Source organism: Pezoporus wallicus, unplaced genomic scaffold (assembly GCF_028554395.1).
Source record: "Pezoporus wallicus isolate ANWC-B61680 ecotype Strahan unplaced genomic scaffold, APGP_CSIRO_Pwel_v1 contig_7397, whole genome shotgun sequence".
Lineage (NCBI taxonomy): Eukaryota > Metazoa > Chordata > Aves > Psittaciformes > Psittacidae > Pezoporus > Pezoporus wallicus.
Window position 1 is genome coordinate 473,239 of NW_026641749.1, and position 22,727 is coordinate 495,965.

The 22,727-nt window shown below is 38.1% G+C and overlaps 1 protein-coding gene across 2 annotated transcripts in view; it reads right to left on the minus strand.

Annotated features, from left to right (window-relative positions):
* Window positions 1-10,209: 10,209 nt before the first annotated feature.
* Window positions 10,210-22,727, minus strand: part of EFNA5 (ephrin A5) — a 205,844-nt gene continuing 193,326 nt past the window's right edge. The window contains exons 3-5 of one of the 2 annotated variants that reach the window (XM_057425081.1): window positions 16,028-16,093; window positions 15,566-15,646; window positions 10,210-10,597 (exon numbers count right to left, since the gene is read on the minus strand). In XM_057425081.1, coding sequence (XP_057281064.1) covers window positions 10,476-10,597; window positions 15,566-15,646; window positions 16,028-16,093 — 269 coding nt within the window. In that variant the 3' untranslated portion in view covers window positions 10,210-10,475. The remainder of the gene's footprint in view (window positions 10,598-15,565; window positions 15,647-16,027; window positions 16,094-22,727) is intronic. The other variant, XM_057425082.1, reaches the window with a different exon arrangement.

Genomic DNA, 22,727 nt, shown 5'->3' on the forward strand with positions numbered 1-22,727 from the left:
ATTGGAACTACATGATCTTAAGGTCCTTTCCAACCCTAACTATTCTATGATTCTAAGGCATCCAGATAATCCTGTCAGGGATAATTTGCTCCGTGATACTGTTGTGTGTCATGTATAAAACCACAAAAAAAAAAAAAAAAAAAAAAAGAATCTACTGATTTCCTGGCAAGGTTATTATCTCTTAATGAAAATTTTAAGAATATTTTTAAAATAGTTGTTTATAATTAGAAAGAATTTTTATTCTCCTCTCCTCTTTTTTCTTGTCTCCTCTCTCTTCTCTTCTCTTCTCTTCTCTTCTCTTCTCTTCTCTTCTCTTCTCTTCTCTTCTCTTCTCTTCTCTTCTCTTCTCTTCTCTTCTCTCTCTTCTCTTCTCTTTTCTCTTCTCTCTTCTCTTCTCTTCTCTTCTCTTCTCTTCTCTTCTCTTCTCTTCTCTTCTCTTCTCTTCTCTTCTCTTCTCTTCTCTTCTCTTCTCTCTTCTCTTTTCTCTTCTCTTCTCTTCTCTTCTCTTCTCTTCTCTTCTCTTCTCTTCTCTTCTCTTCTCTTCTCTTCTCTTTTCTCTTCTCTTCTCTTCTCTTCCCTTTTCTTCTCTTTCCCCTCCTCTCCTCTCCTCTCCTCTCCTCCCCTCCCCTCCCCTTCCTCTTTCCCTTCCCTTCCCTTCCCTTCCCTTCCCTTCCCTTCCCTCCCCTCCCCTCCCCTCCCCTCCCCTCCCATTCCCTCCCCTCCAACAGTATTAGGCACAACACTAAATAAACTTTCATATGGAGAAGATGGCAAGAAAGCTACATAAGTTTTATGTTCATTCATTTTAGTGTGCACTGAAGAGCCAAAGTCTTCTTTTATTTTCCTGACTCTCCATTCATGTAAATAGAATAAACCTTTGTAAAAGAACTCAACCATAGCTTCTTTCAAATCACTACTTTGTATAAATTTTTGTTTTCTTTTAATGAATAGCAGTTTCACTACAATAAATTCCGTTATTTTGTCTGAAATGCATGTGATATCATCTGTTTGTCTGATTCACATAGAAACCAGTAACTAGTCCTAGGTTGCTTTTCCAGTCCTTCTTACCTGAGGCATCATTTAACTCTTACTTTGAGAGCAAGGCTGCTGTCAATGGCCCAGTTTGAGGCCTGATCCTCACATGTGTAGCGAACTGTGGCAGGCAAACTCACAATGAGCAGTGGGGCACAGCTCTGAATATCAGCCTTGAAAGGCAGGTTTGGCCAAAGGTCAAAATTCAGGCAAATGGGTTTTGGAATCTGCAAGTGGAAAAAAATATGAAAGGAATAGCAGCTACTCAGGATCCATTCCAAGCTCAAACTGAGTGTTTTTACTGGAAGAGTGCCAGCAGTCTCACAACAGGACAATGCAGGGAGCTGTTGGCTAAGAGAGAAAAGGTGAGCACACAGGTCTTCTAAGTGGGTGTTTGTTTACTTGTTTTACATTGCTTATCTACATGGGCATTGCCTGACACCTGCTCCCACAGGTCCAGCACACCTAGGTATAGTAAACCTGTAAAAAACCCTTGCTCTAAAATTCATCAGATGGTAAAATGCTCAGTGTTCCTTGTAAGCATGCCATTATCATGACCTTTCAGGATCTCATTTTGACACTAAAAAATAGTAGACTTTTAGTAGTTTTGGCTATAAACAAGTACAAAGAGGGCTCTGGTCTTCAGGACCTTGCAGCTTCCCTGTACCTCACCAAAAGTGAGACCTTAAAGTGATCTCCTTTCAGCTCCATTCAACTGGAGCAGGAAGGAATAGGGATTGTCCTTCCCTGCCTCAGCTCATGAAAATTGTGCTGCTTTGACATAAATCCCAAGGGCTTGATATCTTGTAAGCACTTGACAGTCAATTGGTCCTGAAAAGACAGAGCAAAGTGGCAGCTTCAGATTTAAATGCAAACATTTTTGGAGTGTATCTGAATCAACTATCAGTATTCAAAAGCTGAAGGTCTGTCCTTAGCCAAAAGCCTTGAGCTTCCTTAAATGAAGCATGTAAGAGGTGTCTGTAGCACAAAGTATAGATGAAACACCTGCTTTCTGCAAAGCTATCTGAAAGTATGTCCCATCAGACAAATTTTGGTGGTAAAGGAAAAGGAAAGGTAGAGAGAGAGGCATGCACTGCCTGCTGCTGTCAATGGAGTCCCCTGCTAGGAAAGGTTGCTATATTAACTACTTCACTGTTTTGTACCAATCTCTTTATCTATTCTTCTTAAACCCTTTATTATTCATGGATGCAAAAATCCCATCATTAAACCAGCATAAATATTCATACGGTGTGCATTTCATTTAGCCACTTGGCAAAACTTCTCTGGAGTACAAGAGTCTTGAGGAAATCTGGCTAATGAGACCAGAGCACAGGAAGTGTGCATGGGTTTTCCTTTCTCTTCACCTGCAAATAAAATGCAGAATAACTAATTAAATAAATGAAAACAAAAGGGTCACATATTCACTAGGAAGGATGATATGCACACTTGTTTTGGCTTTTGTTTCAAGGGGAACACAAGGCCTTTTGTAATGCATGTGAAAGAACCAGGATATTGTAAAACTAATGTACAAAGCCTGATAAGCATCACTGCATGAATTCATTTAGACACATTTAATGTCTAACTATTAACACTGGGCATGATCCACCAACCCATTTTAAAGCACAGCAGCCATCCTTTGTTTCTGCAGTCCTCCAAAACTGAAATGTAGCTATATCCCTCTCCCAAAAAGTCATGTGTGTTCTGCACTACTAATTCAGCTTCAGGATTTTTTTGATGGCAAAGATATACCAACAAAAACTTACTTCCAAACCCAAGTTTAAAAGACACCATTAAACTATTCAGTATACAGAGCACTCGGCAACAGGCAGAGACCTCTCACAAGCGCCTGATTCTTCAAAATCCTGAGCTGCCAGCTTCACATTCAACAGCTCTAGATACAGCCTTGGAGAAGCCTTGGTAATTGCAAGGTTTACAAGTTTTTTCTATGTTGGAATGGCAAGGTAGGATGTATGTTTCTAATTGCTAGTGGGTTTCCAAAACTGATTAATGTTGGCCTGGTTGAATGGTAAATCTCTCCGACTTCCACAGCAGTGCTTGACCAGAGAACCACTTCTAAAAAACAGAATCTGTCACCTTGCAGGTTTTCTTTTTAATGGTTTTATGAATTTCAACAAATAAGAAAGACATTTCCTTGGCTCAAAGTCTGCTGTATACTTTCCACTGCTGTTTAGCCATCTGTGACTGAATGAGCTCTTTCTTCCCCACCCTTTTCTCCATCTTCATTGCAGAAGGACTGGGATACAGGCAGTGCAATGTAAAGCACAGCATGCCAAGTTTCCACTAAAGCATTCACACCCAGCCAAGGGCCTGCTTCTTCTGATCCTCCTCAGGCAGGGACAGTTGCTGCAGGACCACAGCTTGCCATTTGCAATATGTAGCACTCAGTTTATTCCCAATACCTAAGTATAAAAGGATCAGAACATCAGGGTTGTGAATTAAGGCTTAAAGACGCTTTGCTTTTGTTGCATTCAGTTTCTAGAATTATTCCTCTGTTTTGCAATAGGTGAGTTGACAGTGAGGCAAGAAAAACAAACAAAACCCCACCAAAAAACTTCATAAACTTCTTGGGCTAGGTGGACAGAGATTAATTGAACCTTTACTTAAAATTACTGCAAGTAACAGTACATGAGAATGAAAGGCAAAATTGGTTCTCAGCAATAGAAAGAACATAGGGATGCTTATACCTACAGTATCCTATTCATTTATTTGACCTTTCCTTTTACAAATACCACTCAGACAAAAATTTCAGTTTTGCCAACAGCAGTTTTGTCTGTGGATAAAGAAATGTTTTTAAATGTTAAAATTACTACTGGAAAATATATTTTGCTAAGTGAGCAAAGGTGTCCCACAATATAGCACTTAGAGCATGCTTTGAACATAAGAACTCAAAGATAGATGTGTGTGCAGTCGAGATTGTATATACAGAAAGAGCTTCCTTCTTTTCTTTACTTCAGAGGTACATTACAGTGTGAATAAGCATCTAGAAATCACTCTTTTCTCTTGATCTTGAATACAGTATGCTTTCACAAAGTTCTAGGCAAAACAAAATTCTTCATTCCTGCCATGTAGATATCAAGGTTGCTGTCCTGCAATTTCTTGTATTTATATTCCTTGTTCTGTAACTGACACAAGAACTTGCTTGAAGAACCATCATAGGAAAAAATAGTGTTTCAAGATGTGCTGGTGGCTGCAAGAGTTATCCTGTGATCTGAATTCTCCCAAATTAAATATGACTGACAGATCAGTCAGCTAACAGATTCATCTGTAGGGGAGGGAACCAACAAAAAAACCTGCTTAGTTCTTCAATATTTTCACAATAGCACTTCCAATTTGAATTTCCTTCAAAGAATATTTTGCATTTAAAACCCACTTTGTTTTAAAAGCTTCTATGTGCTCCAGGAGAAAATTTTAACAAAAAATTTTAAATTAGTGATACTTCAGCTTGCTTTTATTCATAGCAGCAAATCAAAATGATACTGAAAACAAACAAACATAAATAGCTATCTCACACAAGAGCTGACTGTTCTGCAGACTTTACAGTGAAGATGGAGCCTTGATATAGGATCTTAGGCATACACCTGTAATACAAAGTTAAATCATATTTTAAACTAAACTTTCTAGTAAGGGTAGATGCTAACAAAAATAAGAGCTCTAAGGAAGGGGGCACTTCTCAATCCTGTGCTGTTAAAGCCTGTAAAAATTTAACCATCTCAGTTGGTTACCACATCTGTAACACATATACGGCAAAGCTTTGTCTTGAATGAATAAAAACACTTTGGCATACAACCATATCATAGTGGTAAGGTACATGCCTGAATATTCCTAAAAAATGCTCTCAGAGGTACTCTGTGAGCAGTATTATTCTGCAGAAGATGAAGGAGCACAAAGGCCCATTGTGCACACTAATGCAGAAAAATGAAATCAAATACCATTCCCAGCAAAAGCAGAGTGTCTTCTGAGCAAAGGCTACTAAGTGTGTCAGACTGCAGGATATTTTCTGCACATGGCTATTATGTTAAGACATACTGAGCATGTGTCACTTATAACCCTGTCCTGGTTGTAACATCACAGCTCCAGAAAGTCTGGTGCATCAATTCTTTGTATCAAATACTCACACTTCTCCTCTCAGCAAGCTGTCACTTTTCATTTGTAAGGAAGGTTAGAGTAAGTTATAATTAGTACTTGCTGCCCTGTCAACTAATTAAATGTAATAAAAAGCTTTCAGTGAGTTTAATTCTACCATGGTGTAATTACAGCTGAGTTTTGAATGCATGGTGCATGTATTATAGGTTTTGGTATGTGCCCCCCACCTTTTGTGACCTAACCCATCATATGATTAGTGGGTGGGCACTGTCAAAGACAACCATTTCAGACCTAAATACAAATCAACACCAATCCAGTCCTGTGCATTTTTAGAGGCACTACATCACCCTGTAGGGGTGAGAGTGGAAGTAAGGAAGAAGAGAAACAGGCAGCCAATTGCTTGCTTCCCCATTCTTCCTTTTCCCTTCAGGAGGCACCCTCGCTCAAATTCTTCCATCCACAAAGCTCCCACTGCTCTGAGCCTTTTTCATACTTTTTGTAAAGAAAAACATGGCTGAGATTTCAAACCCACTTCCAACCCCATCCCTTCGGCAGTCTGAGGGGCTTCCTGAGTACAGAAGCACCTTGTGCAACTGCCCTGTTTGCATGGTTTTGGAGCTAGCTCTGTTCCTCAAGAAGCCAGAGTTAGACCATACCACACTCAGGGGAGTAAGGATGACTGCTCAGGAGGCCTAGGGCTGGACAAAAGTGATGATGGAAACCATGTAATGCTTCAGCACATGGTTGATATAATTCCTTACTCTCCTAAGTATCTGGAAGAGCTATGAACACATTAAAAAAAAGGTGAAAAGCAGCCAGTCTTTAGATCAGCCAGGATGTTGGTAGTAACAGCTCTGGATAGTCAGTTGTGCCCACTGCATTCTTCATACTTTAATACTCGTACTCCTCATTGCTTGCCCCATCCCTGGAAACGTTCGAGGTCAGGCTGGACAGGGGTCTCAGCAATCTGATCTAGTTGAAGATGTCCCAGCTCATTGCAGGGGGCTTGGAACTAGATGACCTTTAAAGGTCCCTTCCAACCCAAACTGTTCTATGATTCTACGTAATGTAGGTACAATAAGCCCCCAAAATGAAGACATAATTAACTGAACAAAAATATAGCCTAAGAGAACCAATTAAAATGATGAAAACCTTTAATTTTATTTAAGTATAATTGTACGGACACGTGTATATACAAATACAGATTTTATGGGGCGGGGATTTTCGGTGTTTTTTATTGGGGTTTTTGTCTTATTTTGTTTTGTTTTAACATTTTCTCTTGAGTTCATATAATGTAAGCATTTCAAAACCAGCACTCAATGAATAAGTGCAAAGAAACTGCAAAGCAGGGCAGTACAAGCACAGGACCACACTGAGCTGGACTTTCATACCCAGATGCATACACAATGAGTGTGTTCAATGGGGTGTCAAGAGTAAGCATGGAAAGCAGATTTCACAGACTCATGGGTAACCTCCAACATGCCAGCATCTATTAAACTGTACAGACAATGGCAGCAAGCCTATTGTAGGGAGATTTGTCTCACATCTGAGAAGCTCAAGGGTGAATGCATGGGAAAAACTCAGTGATGCCAGACCAGAAACAGATCTGCCCATTCATAGCTCCAAATTAAAAAAGAAGGGTGGGAGAAGACGAAAGGCAGGAAAAGGGAAGAGAAGTGTGTAGGGTTGTACATTAAAACTGGTGATTACAAAATCCAAGCATAATGAAAGGAGGGGAAGAGTTAACACTCTAAGCCTCTGAAAGCAAATAAATCATTGCTCTCACAAGGCAATGGATTAAGCTCAATTTTGAGGGCTAGGGGTAGGAATCAACAGGTACAAATACAACCATTTTCCTTCCACAATTACATAGGAGAGGAAACAATCTACTTCACCTACTCTCAGTACCTCCCAAATTTGTTTCTAGTTCTTTTGGAACCAAGTACATACATACATCACACATGACACTAGCAAGTTCCTTTCTGGAAAAAACTATTCATGGAAACAAAACCAGAATGAAAAAAAAAACCAACCAACAACCCAAAAACCCCCCCCCCCCCAAACAAAAAAAAAATAAAATGAAACAACAGAAAAAAAAAAGCGGCAAAAAACAAAAAAAAAAAAAAAAAACACAAAAAAAAAAAAAAAAAAAAAAAAAGAATTTCCATATCCCCAAAAAACCCTTTTGAAACAAAAATGATACAAAAGAACAAAAAAATAACACAGAAACCATAGGGCTCCAAAATCAGACCTTTAAACACTGAGGACGAAACACTGGTCATCAAGTCATGTTGTTCCAGGTCTTGACATTGTGAAGTCTTGCACTAGATGAATGATTTTCAAAGATGAGTCCTGTATGCTGCAGTGTCATGGCCACTTGTCTCTCAGTACTCAGCCATGATCACACTTGATGCTTCAAAGCTCTGTCTTGTAATCAACGCATGATTTTAATATCCTGAAAGTCTATTGTTCTCACTTACAAAAGACATAAGAATCAAATTAATACTTTATTATCAAACACTATATACAACAGAGGTTACTAATAATACAGAATTTAAAGAACATAGCTTTAAGTTTTACTTGTCTTTTCTTCACCGTCCAAGTAAGTACAGTACAAAACAATACTCTAAACTACCACGAAATGTTACCTTGTCTATTAAAGGATACACAGTATCCACTAAACTGACCAATCCCTATTTTCCCTGCTTCACATTGCAATGTCCTTGGCAGCCAGGAGTACAGGTCTCGGAAATAAGCAAGCCACCTAGGCTGAGGGAGAATCAGTCCCTCAGACTCGAGATGGGGCAGATAAAGGGGAAAGGAGCAGAAATCTCCATTAATTTGCACCAACATGTGTATTTAAAGCATACAGAAATATGAAATGCAACACAAAGCCCATCAGCGTTTATGTACTTGGTATGACTGGGATTGCCTGATGCCACTGAGTACCAAACTGACAGTGCCTGGTATGCTCAAAGCCACACCATGTCAGGCAGCTCAGGGATCTGCCCTGCATCACTCGTGGTGTTCCTCACCTACCTTACAGGATTCTGTGATAAAACAAAGGAGTGATTTTCACTAGGAGCACAACTAGTGACAATCCTTTGCTGTAGATAAACATATGTCTTGAACTCTGACATCATTCAGAGGCAAAGAATGAAAAATGAAGTCGCCATTTCTACATTAAATTGGCACTACTGGTATGACTGCCTGCAATTGCTATGAACAATTTTAATATGGTTACCAGTAATGTAATATTGTCTGTACTCTGGTTAATAACCCATTTGATAAGGTGCATTTTGATTCAGCTTACTTCATCAAAGCGTTTTCATTCCTGCCTACTGGAGATACTAGTGTGTGTACCATTCACAACCACATTAAAGAGAGAAACGTACCAGATAGATAGCCTGTAATGAGATGATGACTTCCCCTACTGTTTAGACTGCATATAATCTTACTGCGTGCTCTTCATACTAGAGGAAATTTCCTACGTTCCTCCTGTAAGCACAGGCCCTATACTAATGTTGTACAATATCAGGCAAGCCCAGATCATAGTTTAGCACTCACAAACCTCCCTTTACATCTTAAATTTATTTCCCCCTTTTCTTCTCTTTTGCATAGTGGGCTGCTTCAACTTCTGAAAAGCTTTTCTCCATTAAAAAGAAAAAAGCCGACGAAGTGCTGTCCATTAATGGTATTACTCAATTTTGTTACAGCAGACTTCAGAATTAATATAGAAAACTCTGATTTTGCTCGAACCCGGTTCATGTTTGTAACTCATTTAACATAATTATCACAGGTTTTGTTAGAAAAGCTTTGTTTCAGTCTTGGCCTGATATTTCCTAGATTATGCTTAGCAGTCCAAGATTCACAGCAGCCTAGCCAAAAAACATCCCAAGGCTTGCACTTCCTGGCAAATGACTTTTTAAAGTTCTGTGTTAGCCAAGGCTCAGATTCCTTAAACAGGGTCATTCCTAATTCCATCAAACAAGACAGTCCCATTTCCTAATTGCATCAAGGGTTACCACTTCTCTCACATGTTTAAATAGGACAAGCATATATACTTACTCTCAGCATGAAGTATATCTAAATAATGCACATTCTATTCTAGAGGATTTTTAAAAAAATATTTTGTTAAGTCTTTGGGAGCCCATCTAGTTTATCTCTGGCTGATAAACACGTTTCCTTTACTCTTCAAACTCTGCTGGAAGGGGAAAAGATAAAAAAATCAACACTTGAATTTGTAGTCCACTCTTCTTTTCTTTCCCCCCACCAAACAATGCTACTATTGTCCTGGCTTCTACATGTGGTTTGTTCTCATGATTGAGGAACTTGCAGGAGAGACAAATCAAGAGCACACTGGAGATCCTGTGTCATGAACACGTTTTCTCAGGCCACTTACATCCTCTCTTAGCATGTATTGACACCCAGAGCAGCATCCAAGGCTATCAGCTACTAAGTCAGTGCTGGGGAAGGTCACTTTATTCTCAAAAGTGCCTCTGCATTTCAAGAAAAAAATCGTAGCACCACGGTGATTTGTTTTAAAATAAAATAATCCGGTGTGCAATATCCCCTTAAAACGAAATAACAGAGGCACTCACACCCCCAGTGAAGTTTCCTAAATCCAACCTTTCCTTCTGTGCGCTAACATTCCTAAGTATGAACTTCTTCATCTCACCAAAAGACAGCATTTCTACTCTTGAGCACAAACTCTACTGTCAAAGATGTTTCAAGACAGTCCTGTAAGAAACACAGTCTTTCCCTTTCAGAAGCCTGTTCACTTAGAAACTCCTGGAGGAAATGGTGTTATATCTATTCTTAATATTTCCCCTCCAGTCCTGACATGGTGACACGACGCCTTGCATGATCATCTTACAGTGCTGAATGAGAAGGCATAAATATTATATCAGAGAAAAACTCTCTCAGGCTTTAACTCACTTTCCTTATCCTTCACTGACTGCATCTGCCACTGCTCTTCCTTGTCCACATATGGATGACACAGTGAGCTAACAGAGGTGACTTCTTACAGGAGAATGCAGAGGAAAATAAGAATCACTAGTGTCACTATCATAGTTTGGCATTTCCATTTGGAGTCCTTTTATTTATATGGAGGGGTTAAGAAAGTCAAGGGTAGGTAGGGGTGGGTGCTGAAGCTAGTTATCCCCTTCAAATTTTTGCTGAGTTCAGGCTAAAGGGAGAAGAAAAGGGAAAAAGGGAAAAATAACAATTTGACATCTGCAAAAACAATAAAGTCCCTTTCCTGGGATGATGAGTTAGGTGGATCTTTGATGTTCCAAGACCCTCTTATTTTCTGCGACAGGTTGCCGGAGCATACTGTGCTATAATATCAAAAGCATTGCCAGGAGGAACAACAGAGTTGCCAAAAGCCGGCTGGGTATCCTTGGTGTCTGTGCCGTGTTCTCGCCACGGGATGGTTCAGCTGACTCATGTACGGTATCATCTGTTCAAACATAAAGCATACATTCCAATGAGATTTTGCATCCTTAATAAACCCTCACTGAGCCGACAACTCTTAAGTAGATTTCAGTGCCTTTATGAAATAGGGCAATGAACCTTGTGCTGTCATTGACTTTCACAAGCGTGTAATACCTCATTATGTAACCAACCTGGGGCCAAGTCCTGCATTTCTTACTGGCAAAAGTCCCACGGAAGACCAGAGGAGCAGAAAGTAAGTCTGATTTCAGCACATTGAGGAATGAATGATTCCTCTTCTAATAAAACACTGTAGATCTAGGTTTGGATGGCTTATTAGATAGCAATGTCAATAGGGAGGCAGCTAAATAAAAACACCTGATTTTCAAAAGGCTTTGAAGAAGAGCTGCACATGCTCAGAATTAATTTCACAGTTAATCCCCTTACTGAGTTACAGATTTTGGGTCCTAAATTTGAAATGACAGCCTGTAAGCCCAGGCATATATTCCACTTCCACACATGAAATTTCCACTGAAGTGTACCACATCTGTGGATGTACAGGGGGTATAAGATCAGTCTCCCTTTCTCAAAAGAGAATTCTAAAGGCTAACACATGATAATCTCCAATTTTATAGAACATACTAAATCTGGAAAACCTCGCAGGTAACAGACTACCTTTTATGGTACACTCCCCCCCCCATTTATGTATATACTGCTAAAAATAATGGAAAAAAGAACCAGCTGAGTTAGGTAAACATACATTAGTGGCAGAAGAGAACACAGTAGCGAATACTAAATTTATGATACCAAATAAAGCTCTCTTTAGCTTTTGCTAACCAAAGATCAGCCTTAAAGCTACAGCTTGTAACATAAATGTTGGTAGGTGAAGTAAAATTCAACTTCAGTGCTGTTACAGGTATGATACTTTCCTCTGCAAAGTCTTCCATATCCACAGTTATCTAATTTGACTATTTACAAAGTAATCTGTCTGAAACTTGCCATAAAAATTCATCTCTGGATTTGTATTTTCTTAGTACCAAATAAATTAAATAAGCTAAACCTTTTCAGGAAGTATGAAGTGGCCTCAAAATTTATTCTTATTTTAGAGTGCCTAAGTTTCCAGGAAGATTAATAGTATCTCATTACTTAGTGTAATTAAACTCCCCCATTTTGCGAGATATGTTGATGTATCTGTGATGTATCTGTCTCATAGCTCCCATCTCAACAAACTGCACTGCCAGAATGGCCCTGGGTGAGAGCTTTGCAAGTCTGGTTAAAGGCTTGAGTCAGGACACTCAATATGACTGTCAAACGCTTGAGTCATGGGATCACCATGCTGCTTTGTTACTTCGCTTTAACTAGAAACAAGATCCCTTCTTTCATAACCTTGACACCTAGCACAAAAGCAGGTAGAGCACTTAGCACAATTTAAGTTAATAGGCTCTTCAGCCCCAGTTCAGTTACACAGAAAGATGCATAGCAATCTGGATTAGCGATTTATCACGTTTTTTTTTCTCAGTACTACAATCACATTAAGCTTACCAACAGGTCTTCAGGGCTGCTCAAGGCAAAAGTATGAAAAGCAAGCACTGATCAGCTGTAAATATATTCATACTTGTAAGAAAAGTACATCATCAGATGACAGTCCCACTGATGACAGTGGGAGAGGCTGGCTGGAATGACTGGTTACAGCTCTTCACCATGTACGGCAGGGAGACCTTACCAGGCACTTCAGCCCTGAGCAAGGCCCTTTCAGCGAATGTTTGCTACTGAAATGTTCCAGTTCCAGCAGCTGTGAGTACCAAAAGCTGTCTCGCATTTCACTTCTGAATTACACTTCTGTGCTTTGGTGACAGTGCAACGAGAGTACAGTATTTCACAAAAGCAGGTCCTAATTAAATCATACTCTAAGAAGTTACGAGGAAAAAATATCCCTATTGTAACTGTTAACTCTTCTTTTATATATATATATATATATATATATATACAGAGAGAGAGTCAGTTCTTCCTGATTTGAAAATATTTACTCACTGCTGATGAAGTAAAACTGCAGAGGAAAATGATATACACCTTTCACCTCTTGCATCACCAACAGAATTGGAAATAAACCTGAATTTGCAATGTCGAATGTCGAAGGCTTGGTCCTAATTACATTCATGAGTCAGCACTAAAACACAATAGGGCAAAACTAGTGTAAAGCAGTAATAAATTCTCATTCACTTTGACTATAAGATACTGCAATGACAGGAACATGGGCTACTGTTAAAAAAAAAAAAAATTAACAAAAGATTACTTATTTTACATGAAAAATATGGCGATCTTCTGTGGTGCCATTTTTGTAAAGCCATTCTTCATAGGGGAATTAATTTTTATGTAACATTAATGGGTTCCTTTCCAGAAATCATCTGGGTTTTCTGTCAGCGCAGTCCCAAGGTTTCTGCACTTGTACATTAGAGCATTTGGTTAATCTGTGTTCTCAAAATCATATACAAATATGATTTTCCTTGGAGGTGCAGAGTTGTAACACTGCACAATCTTTAATGCTTGGGGAAAAGGTACTGCTTTATTTTTAACACTGAAGGCAAGTGATGAAGGGTACAAAATTTGTGCTTAAAATCTGGAAGATCACTGCTGAAGACTAGGAATGCAGCAGAAATTAGAAAAAAGTATTTCAACTGCCATGAATTTTCTTGATCACGTAGCTTTACATCATATGCTTCAGGTATAGATTTTCCAGGTATGCACAGCTACAATTTTTGTTTAGTGACATTTTATTTTTATTATTAAGGATGAAAAGAGGGGGAGGACAGGAATAGGCCAATTACTTTTAATCTCTTCTGAAACAAGCGTGATCTCTATAGACCATTTTCCTATAAATTCCTGAACTGACCAGTGTAATTACAAGTGTTCAAAATTTACACAAATTGTGATTCTTAAAAGAAAGGTGATAGTAAGTAATCTGCTGAACATGACCCTCTTGCCTCCCAGTTCTTCTGTCTACTGTGGAAGTCAGTGGCAGGCTAGGGGAGAGCACAGAAGCAGAAGATGCATGTCAGGAGCAGGTAAATTAGTACATGACACAGATCACATGCAACAAGGTCCACCAAGGTAGTGGTAAGTTTAATAACCTAATAATAGAAAAGTGTGACAGCTGTTGGCAGATCTAGGAACGACTGATTATCTAATGATGACTGGTGCAAATAATAATGCAAATAGATACTGATGTCAGGAGTGGAAACTTCCTGCTACCAAACCTTCTCATTAAATCTATTATTTCCCACTGGTAACAAAAGCAGTATTTCATCTCAGACTGCAAGATGCACTTTGTATGACTTTTGTTCGCTGGTTTGCCTACTGCTTTCTAACAATATGATTTTGTGATGGTGCTAGTTAGGTATAGCCATTCAATGGGAAGTGAGCAGCACTGCTGGTAAGAAAAATGTTTAACAAGTTTGCTAAAATAAGGCATATAACACTCAGATGATCTGTTTTGCAAACCAGTTAACAGGAGAAATGCACATCAATTCACCCAAGTTCACCAAATCACAAAACACACAGAAGTGAATTGAATTCCTAGATTCACAGGTTACTTAGAGGTAGTGAAAAATCATCCTAATGCTTTCTGTAAAAGAATGCTCTTAAGAAATGTACAAATATATCTTAATATAAATGCACTCTCCTTGCATCTAACTTTGCTTAGAGAACATCTTTGATTCTAAAACCTGAAATTTTTATGAGAGTTCCAAAAAGTCTCTTAAAAGAAAAGTAATAAAATCTATTGTGTACCAATAAGTAAATCATTCAAACTGGATGACTTGTGGAAGCATTATTTATACTTCTGTATAAATAATGACTTTTAATTAAAGAAAATGCAACTAACAGAAAAAAAATATGTTGCTTCATACCAAAGAGGAAGTCTCTTTCAAATAGTATTGGGGGGGGGGGAAGAAATACTGGTAATCTGTTTGTCACAGTATGTACTAAATGGTTTGTGTGTAATTCTTTTCTGGTATATTTTGGGGTTTTTAGAACTATGTATATTAATTATTGAGGCTTGAATAAAAAGTGTGAGTAATATGTAGGTACATATAAAATGAACAGTTAGTACTACTATTCCAAATATTCTTCCTACATATACACCTAATTTTAATGTCATGAGCCATCTCATTCAACTTGGTGGGATTACTCACACCCCTAGAACTAAAAATGCTTCTATCTGTCATAAATCTAAGCTATACAAACCATATACATGCACTTTTCGCACAGGAAACACATTAGCTTGTGATGGTGGAGGTTAATGTAAATTGCCCTAGGCTATTGAAGGGCTCTTATCATAGCAAGAATTATTCTTATCCCTAAGGAGTGTTTTGCAAATAAAAGGGATAAAAAAGCTGCCCAAAACTTAAATTTGATTCACTAAAAACAGGATAGGAATTTATAGATATTAAGAGTGTGTGTGTTTGTGTGCATACATGTAAAAAATTATACTTTGCCTAACCAAATATACATAAAAATATATATAATTTTAAAGGACTAATTGCTTACTTACACAGTCAGATGCATACCTATTTCATACACTAGCATGAAATAAGGAGTGGTTCTGTTTTTCTGAAAGTCTTTTGAAAGCACATAATAAATGAAGTTGTGCCCATTGACTATTTCTAACACTTTGTGCTCAGTTAGTAAAGAGAGTTTTGCCGATGAGCTGGGGTTTTGGCTTGAATGGGCCAGTGACTTCAGAGACTGGAAAAAATTTTACACTGGCGCATACCATATTTTATTAAACCACATCACCTAAAAAACAAATCAAGCAACATTTTCCTCCCCTGCATTAAACAACGATACAGGAAAGCATAAGCGATATTAGCACTGCTAGAAATGTTCAAAAGTGGAGCAGCTGTACCATGCAAAGCATGCAGAGAGAAGGGGAAAAAAAGTACTGAAGCACCAGAGGGATACACGCATTTGTTAAAAGAGATTCTCTAAGCATACTAACCTGCTGGTTCTAATGAATTTTCTACTTTGTCGTTAACATCGAAAACACGATCATGAACACCTATAGTTTTCATACAGCTGTCTATAACAAAAATAGAGATAACAGCCAAATATGTTAGTGAGACACCCTTAAACTCCCCACTTTCCTTTTTTCCTCTCTTTTGTCTTTCAATTTAGTATACATAGTTAAGCATATTTATATTTTAAACTCTGTGGCACTTGACCAAATGCCAGTATAGCCTTCCACTTGCACAACAGTCTAAGAAACAACAAGTTAGCAACTGTCATATAATTAAAACCAAGCTTTATGAAAAATGATAAGAAAATACGATGAAAATCATAGCACAAATATTGCTATACAGAACAGATACACAAGATTTAACAGTAAAATAAGATTTACTGCTGTTTACTAGACCACACAGTAAAGCAAGCTACCCTCGGAAGCTTAATCTGAAGAACTTACTTGCTGGTCGCACAAAGACCTTAAGCTTTAGACAGGATCTCCTTCCATTATCTGGGATTGCAGAAGCTGTAAATGGGAAAGAAGGAAAGACGTGGAAAAGTAAGAAAGTGAAAATTAAAATCATTTTTTGTGCTAAAATAAAATATCCTTTACCTCCCCTTCATCCGAATGGCTGGAGACATTTCAGACTGATGGTAAGGACTTCGAGTGCATAAAATATTTTGATTATGAAAAGCAGGGAAAGAACTTCACAATTTATTCTAATCCCTTTTTTGATTATTTTACATAGAAGAAGTGAAGCACATGGTATTGTGAATGTTTCATTATCTCCTTTCACCTTTCCACATTTTTTTCTCAAGAGGATGTTTTAATATGGTTTCTGCCGTAATGCAGGTGTCTGCTCTGAAAAATTACACTTCAAAATAATTAAGATCACTTAGAGAAAAGCTAGTCTTGGCTTCAACAATCTAAAAAGAGATGAAAAATCAAAGTGATACTGAAGGTGACAATGCTAAAAATAGAACTATGTATATACTCCCAACAAAAGTAGAAAAACATGCCACTAAACTAATATGTCAAAGTCAGCCTCCATGTTCCAATACATCTGCCTTTGTTGAGAAAAGACATTGCTTCGGTCAAAACATGATTCCCCATATTCCATTAACTAACAAACCAAAACCAGCTTATTCCTTCTTTCTGTCCTACCTCATAATTGTCCATTCAAAGTTTTTCATTTTAAGAGTACTTACTGACAAAAAGTGAAAACATAATGTCCAATGCAAAAGATCATACACATAAGACTACTGTCAGCACCTAGTTATTTCCCAGGAATACATGTTGCTGTGAAAACTTCCTTTCTAGAACTATGCTTGCCTCAAAAGGCATGATTATAGAGAAATGTGCCTGCCTGTCACCACAGACTGGATTCCTTAGTGTATTATCTGCCAATCTGAACACACTGGTAACTTTCACCAGTGTCTGCAATTTTGAAATTGTACATTGGCATCCAAGAAACTTGACCTGGGCATCCAGATTTTCATTTCTGAGAAACTGTTCACATCCATGTTTTTTTACCCTCACAAAAAACCTCAAAAGCTATAGTTGAAAATGTTGCCTGCAGCACTATAAAGTAATTTTTGTTTCATTACATAGTCTCCCCTATAACTAAAAAAGCTATGTATTAAGGCAGAATAAGTTGGTTTTTGTAGCAAATGGCAACTATTGGAAACTGTCATGATCTACAAAAGATGATTGGGCTGGCAAGATGCTAGTTTGTTCTGTTTATCACTGTTTCATCTATTTTTTCTTAATTTTGTCCAGTTTGTGACAATAACAAAATGTTTTTTACACAGACACGATCTCATTGTCTTCATGCTCATCTTACACTTGAAGGGCTCCCCAACCAGCTAGAAATAAATTCCCTTCATCTTTGATGATGTGCTTCCAAGACAGATGTCAGCTTTTTCCTAGAAAACCTTGCCAAGAACTAGAAAATTCAGTACAAACACAAAAAAGGAGCAAAGTAAAGAGTCCAGTACAGCTAATGCCATGGGTCTGCACCTGTTGGGAAGTGCTTGAAAAATTGCTTCCCTCTTTTAATCAAAAGACAAAAGTGTGTAGAAATGATATTTCCCCTTCACAATGACAAGCAGTAAAGAAGTGTTAACAGCTGGCATTGCTATAGGCTCTTACTAAATCAAAATCAGAAAAACTGTCATTAATGACATTTACAGTAACTGGTGTGTTATTTAGGGCACAATATTTGCACTCTGTAGTTATACTCAGGAAATTGTGTCCTTTCTGTGGCTCTGATTGAATATATGCAACTGGCTAAATACTTCACTCAGACTAAACAGACATCTTGAAAGATAAGAATTATATAGTCATTACAATATTACTAGCATGAAGGTGGAAATAACATTTCCAACATTAGCCAAAATAGAGTCCCTACAGTAATTTTATCACTAACAGATTCTTCTGTTCAGAAATTATTTCAGAAGTGCATCATGAAACACACTTATTTAAAGGGAAGTTTTAGCTTTGATGCTTACATACTGTTGTTAATGTCCGTAAGATAAGCATGCTTTGCTCACTGCTGTTTATTAGAATAATCTGTTAGCCAGTAACTAACAAGGATACCACTGACTAGCTAAGATAGTGAGGAGGTAATAATATTCTGTCTGGAAAACCAGAAAATTAATGTTCTCTACATTTAAGTTTATATGTGTACATAATATTTGCACACATTAAAGAGCAAACAGTGCTAGTGATTGGCCATGATAAATGCTCCATCTCCAGCAGTGTTCAAGGCCAGGTTAGACAGTGTCTTGGGCGACATGGTCTAGTATGAGGCACCCCTGTCCATGGGCCTAGGGAAGTTGGAACTAGATGATCTTAAGGTCCTTTCCAATCCTAACTATTCTATGAGTCCATGTTTTTTGGAACAAAAACACTAAAATCCATTCCCTACTTATTTTTTTTCCAGCAGTCCTCTGGGTTGCAGCTACAAATTATACCACAAACTGCAGTCCTATTGCAACCATAGCACTTGCATTTAAATCATCATCCCAGAAATGGACAGTTTTAGCAATAAGTATGAAAAGGTGCTTTTTACCTTTCTAGGAAAATTATGTATTGTCGATGTTTGCAATAAACCCAGAAAGATTCCTCTTTAATATTTTTTTTACTCTTTCAGAAGGAATAATAATGAATTAAAAAAAAAAAAACACCAAAAAAAAACAAAACAAGTGACATCATATTGTTCTGTTATCTCTACCTCAACAACCAAGACTGAGGCTGATGTAGGAATACATTGCAATCTCTTCCACTTCCCTGAGAAGTTAACTATTTGCTAAGATGCATGACTGCCATCAATTGTTTTTATTTCCTTTCTCCTTCTCCCTCCCTCCCTTTCTTCTTTTCATCTTAAAAGAAAAAGCAAAGACCAATTTTAGTTTTTCCCTTAAGATCAGATATATTACCCACACAGAAGAGTCAGGAAAGGCAAAAGATTGCTTCCCTTTGTTAGCTGGGATCTGCTAAAAGGTGCTTCCCAGGTTAAGCATTGCTGTTGCTACATTCCACTGAAATGAGCTATAGTATAAGAAAAGATGGCCTTTCTAGGACATACTAAGAGAACTTCATTCTCCTTTCGGCACAAAACCAGGCAAGCTCCTAAGGCTTTGGTATACGGCTTTTCCATTTGCCCATTTTAAAGGTGATATTAGCTGTAAAATAGAGGCTAGTTCTGGGAGCAGGAAGTCTCTGATGTTAATGGAACCCATCTCAAGAAACATTTTCCACTTCAAAAGCCAAAATTCCCAAGGGAAAAAAAAAAGGTAGTTGAAGTCCTGCTGTAAAACAACAACAACAAAAAAACCAAACAAAACGAAAAACCCCAAAACCCAGCTTTGAAAAGAAGATCTCTAATAATGAGCAAAAGAGATTATATCCTCTTTTTTTTTTCATGAATGATATTAGAATAGAAAAGGTCTGACTGTTTAGTCTGTGTCAGGAAGAACCACAATGGAAAACAGAAAAAGAACTCTTCAGTGTGACTAGTTCTTATACGTCATCACAATTCCTATGATACTTCACTCCTTCCTGGCTCTACCTCAGCTTTACCAGCAACTTCATGACAATTTCATGGTTCTCTCTTTTAAAGAATATGTTTCAGACTTTACAGTTACACAAAGACTTGGGGTTAGAGGGAAGTGTACAACAAAATCCCTCTGAAATCACAAGATACAAGAAAATACCTCAGTGATTATAAACATAACTGGTTTGGTGCCTCTTTTTTTTTTCTTTTTAATAGGAAAATTACATGATTTAGAAGAAATTCAAGTAATGATGTGTGTACTCATGAGATGAATATTCTGCATCCATTAACTGAACTACAAAAAATTCCTTGCAATGAGCTACTGCACACAGGACTAGATCTAAGCTGGATCCAAAAATGGCCCATTAACACCAAATTAGATAAGAAAATTTCTCTTTTCTGAACTACTTCCTCTTGTAATGAAAGGGGAGTGAAGAAAATTAATCTCTCCTCATCTAGAACCAAACCATAAATATTTCAGTATTTGCTAGCTATATTTAAATGGGGGGGGGGGGGGGATATCCAGCTCCTTTCATCCCACTCCTAAGCAGTTCTCTGCTAGAAAACACAGGGTACAGTATTAATATAGCATATAGCATATAGAAAACAGGTTAGGTCCTTCCTCAGACTGATACGGTTTAGCAGGGCTATTCAACGGCTGCAGGAAGCCACAAACAGAGAACAGAAAGTGACGCAGAGAACAAAAAGTGACACACAGAGAAAACAGCATGGGTTTTTTATTTCCCCAACAATATTGGAGTGAAATTTATTATGTTAAATCCCCCAAACTCCTAAAAATGCCATCAATATATGGCCCAATAACCTAAAAAGATAGGTAATTGAAAACTAAATATACAAAAAAGAATAACTATTAAAAGCCCCAAAATAACTTGGTTATAATGGCTTGCTAGTCATGTGACTAAAGCTGTAATTAAGTATTTCCTTTCCTAAGACAGGCAGCAGTTTGGCTGGGAACTATCTCAGCCTCTGTTTCTAAGCTAAGAACAATTTACTAAGATGCCACATACGGGAAGTGTTTCCACCATTCCATTTACTGATATTCACATGTAATCAGTGGTTTCCTCTTTTTGTCTCATTGCACATTCTTAGCTTTCTAATTACAGCATTGCATCTTTTCTTCAAACACAAGTTCTGATATTAAAAAAAAAAAAAAAAAAAAAAAAAGCAACTCAAGTCCTCATTTAGCACTACAAATATATTTAATATCCCAGGCACAACCCACTATGGACCAACCCTATTAGAGAGCAAAACTGGAAACATTCAGTGTACAAATAGCTCTCCATTTACCTAAGTCACTCAGATAGCACTTCTGTTTTAGAAAGGGCAGACACTGGTAAAAGAGCAGAAACTTTTTCCTTACACAGAATTGCAACACCCCCAAGCCCTGACATAGCATGATGCAGCTATTGTGCAGATGACAACTCTTGATGTTTTGTATTTCAAGTTTCTATTACCAGCTCATCTGGAGTATTCTCAGAAGAATTATAAAGCAGTGTTCATTAAATACTGTGGAGGCAAGACTGTTCTCACTGTTTCAAGAAACTGTGATGAATGCTTTTTTCTGGCCTCTGCTAAGATGTCTAGAAACAGGGTCTCCTTGTGGAGAAGATCTGAGATATCACACCAACATCTCACTTCAGTTCACTGCAGATATACTACTACTAACATCCTCTGTGTGTGTTACACAGATTCTGGCACTGGTAAATACTTCCCAACCACAAGTACTGACCATAAATATTGATTCAGAATGAGAAGAGAATAGGGAACTAATTTTTAAATTCTCTCCAGCACACTAAATTGAGATGCCACATGCATGTAGCCAGAGTATACACCTAATACTGCCCAGTCAAAAGGGTTGCACATGTAACTTTGGTAATCGCCTGGCAAAACACCACAAATGGAGAACTTGCAGCAACCCCATACACAGGATGCTGCATGTTGTAAATCAGAAACTCATGTTTATGCAGTCTTTCCACTTTCTTAGTCCTGTGAGGTACAGATAATCTCTTCAGAAGAAAATATTTATAGCTATGATTTGCCTCTATTTCTTTCAGGCACAATACCACTCCCATTAGTCAAATCCAACATCCAGGTAACCTTACATGACCTGCTGTCCTGGGTTCAGCAGTAGCAGTCATTTTTCTCCTTCTTAGTAGCTGGTGCAGTGCTGTGTTTTTGACTTTCAGCCTGGGAACAGCGCTGAAAACACCAACATTTTTAGCTGCTGCTTAGTAGTGTTTAGTCTGACCAAGGACTTTCTGAGTCTCATACTCTGCCAGGAGGGGAAGCCGGGAGGAAGCAGAGACAGGACATCTGACCCAAACTAGCCAAAGGGGTATTCCATACCACAGCACATCATGCCCAAGATGTAAAACTGGGGGCAGCTACCCGGAAGGGTTAGATCACTGCTCTGGTCGGGCTGGGTATCAGTCAGCAGGCGATGAGCAGTTGCATTCTCTTCCCTTGTTATCTCCCTTATCATTATTGGTGGTAACAGTAGTGGTTTTGTGTTATACCTTAGTTACTGGACTGTTCTTATCTCAGCCCACAGGAGTTACATTCTTTTGATTCTCCTCCCCATCCCTCCTGGAGCAGGGGGAGGAAATGGGGGGAGTGAGCGAGGGCTGGTGGCTGAGTTGCCAACTGGGCTTTAACCACAACACTTGCAAATCACAATTCCACCAACCTGAAGTGTTTTAGCATCCAATATTCTGTGTCAGCTACAGACCTTTAGAAAGTTTTATTTTTAAGAACAATCATCTGCTTCTTTCTTTGCAAAGAAATGAGTATGTGTGGAAGCATTAAAAATGCAGTTTTCCGTCATGTCTGCCATAGGCAATATTTCTCAATTTGTGCAAGTCAAAAGAAAAAATAGCCTATTAGTTGTTAGAAGAGCTGAGCCTTTCCCCTGTAGGTTTTCATGTGATTTACCATACAACACAAATGTATGTAAATTAGGCAAGTAAATGCAGAATTAGTTATTAATATTCTTATCACTCTTTAGATTGAAATATGTTACAAATTTGCATAAATGGTACAACTGAAAAAGTCAGCTAGAATTTAATGAATCAATAAAGCATT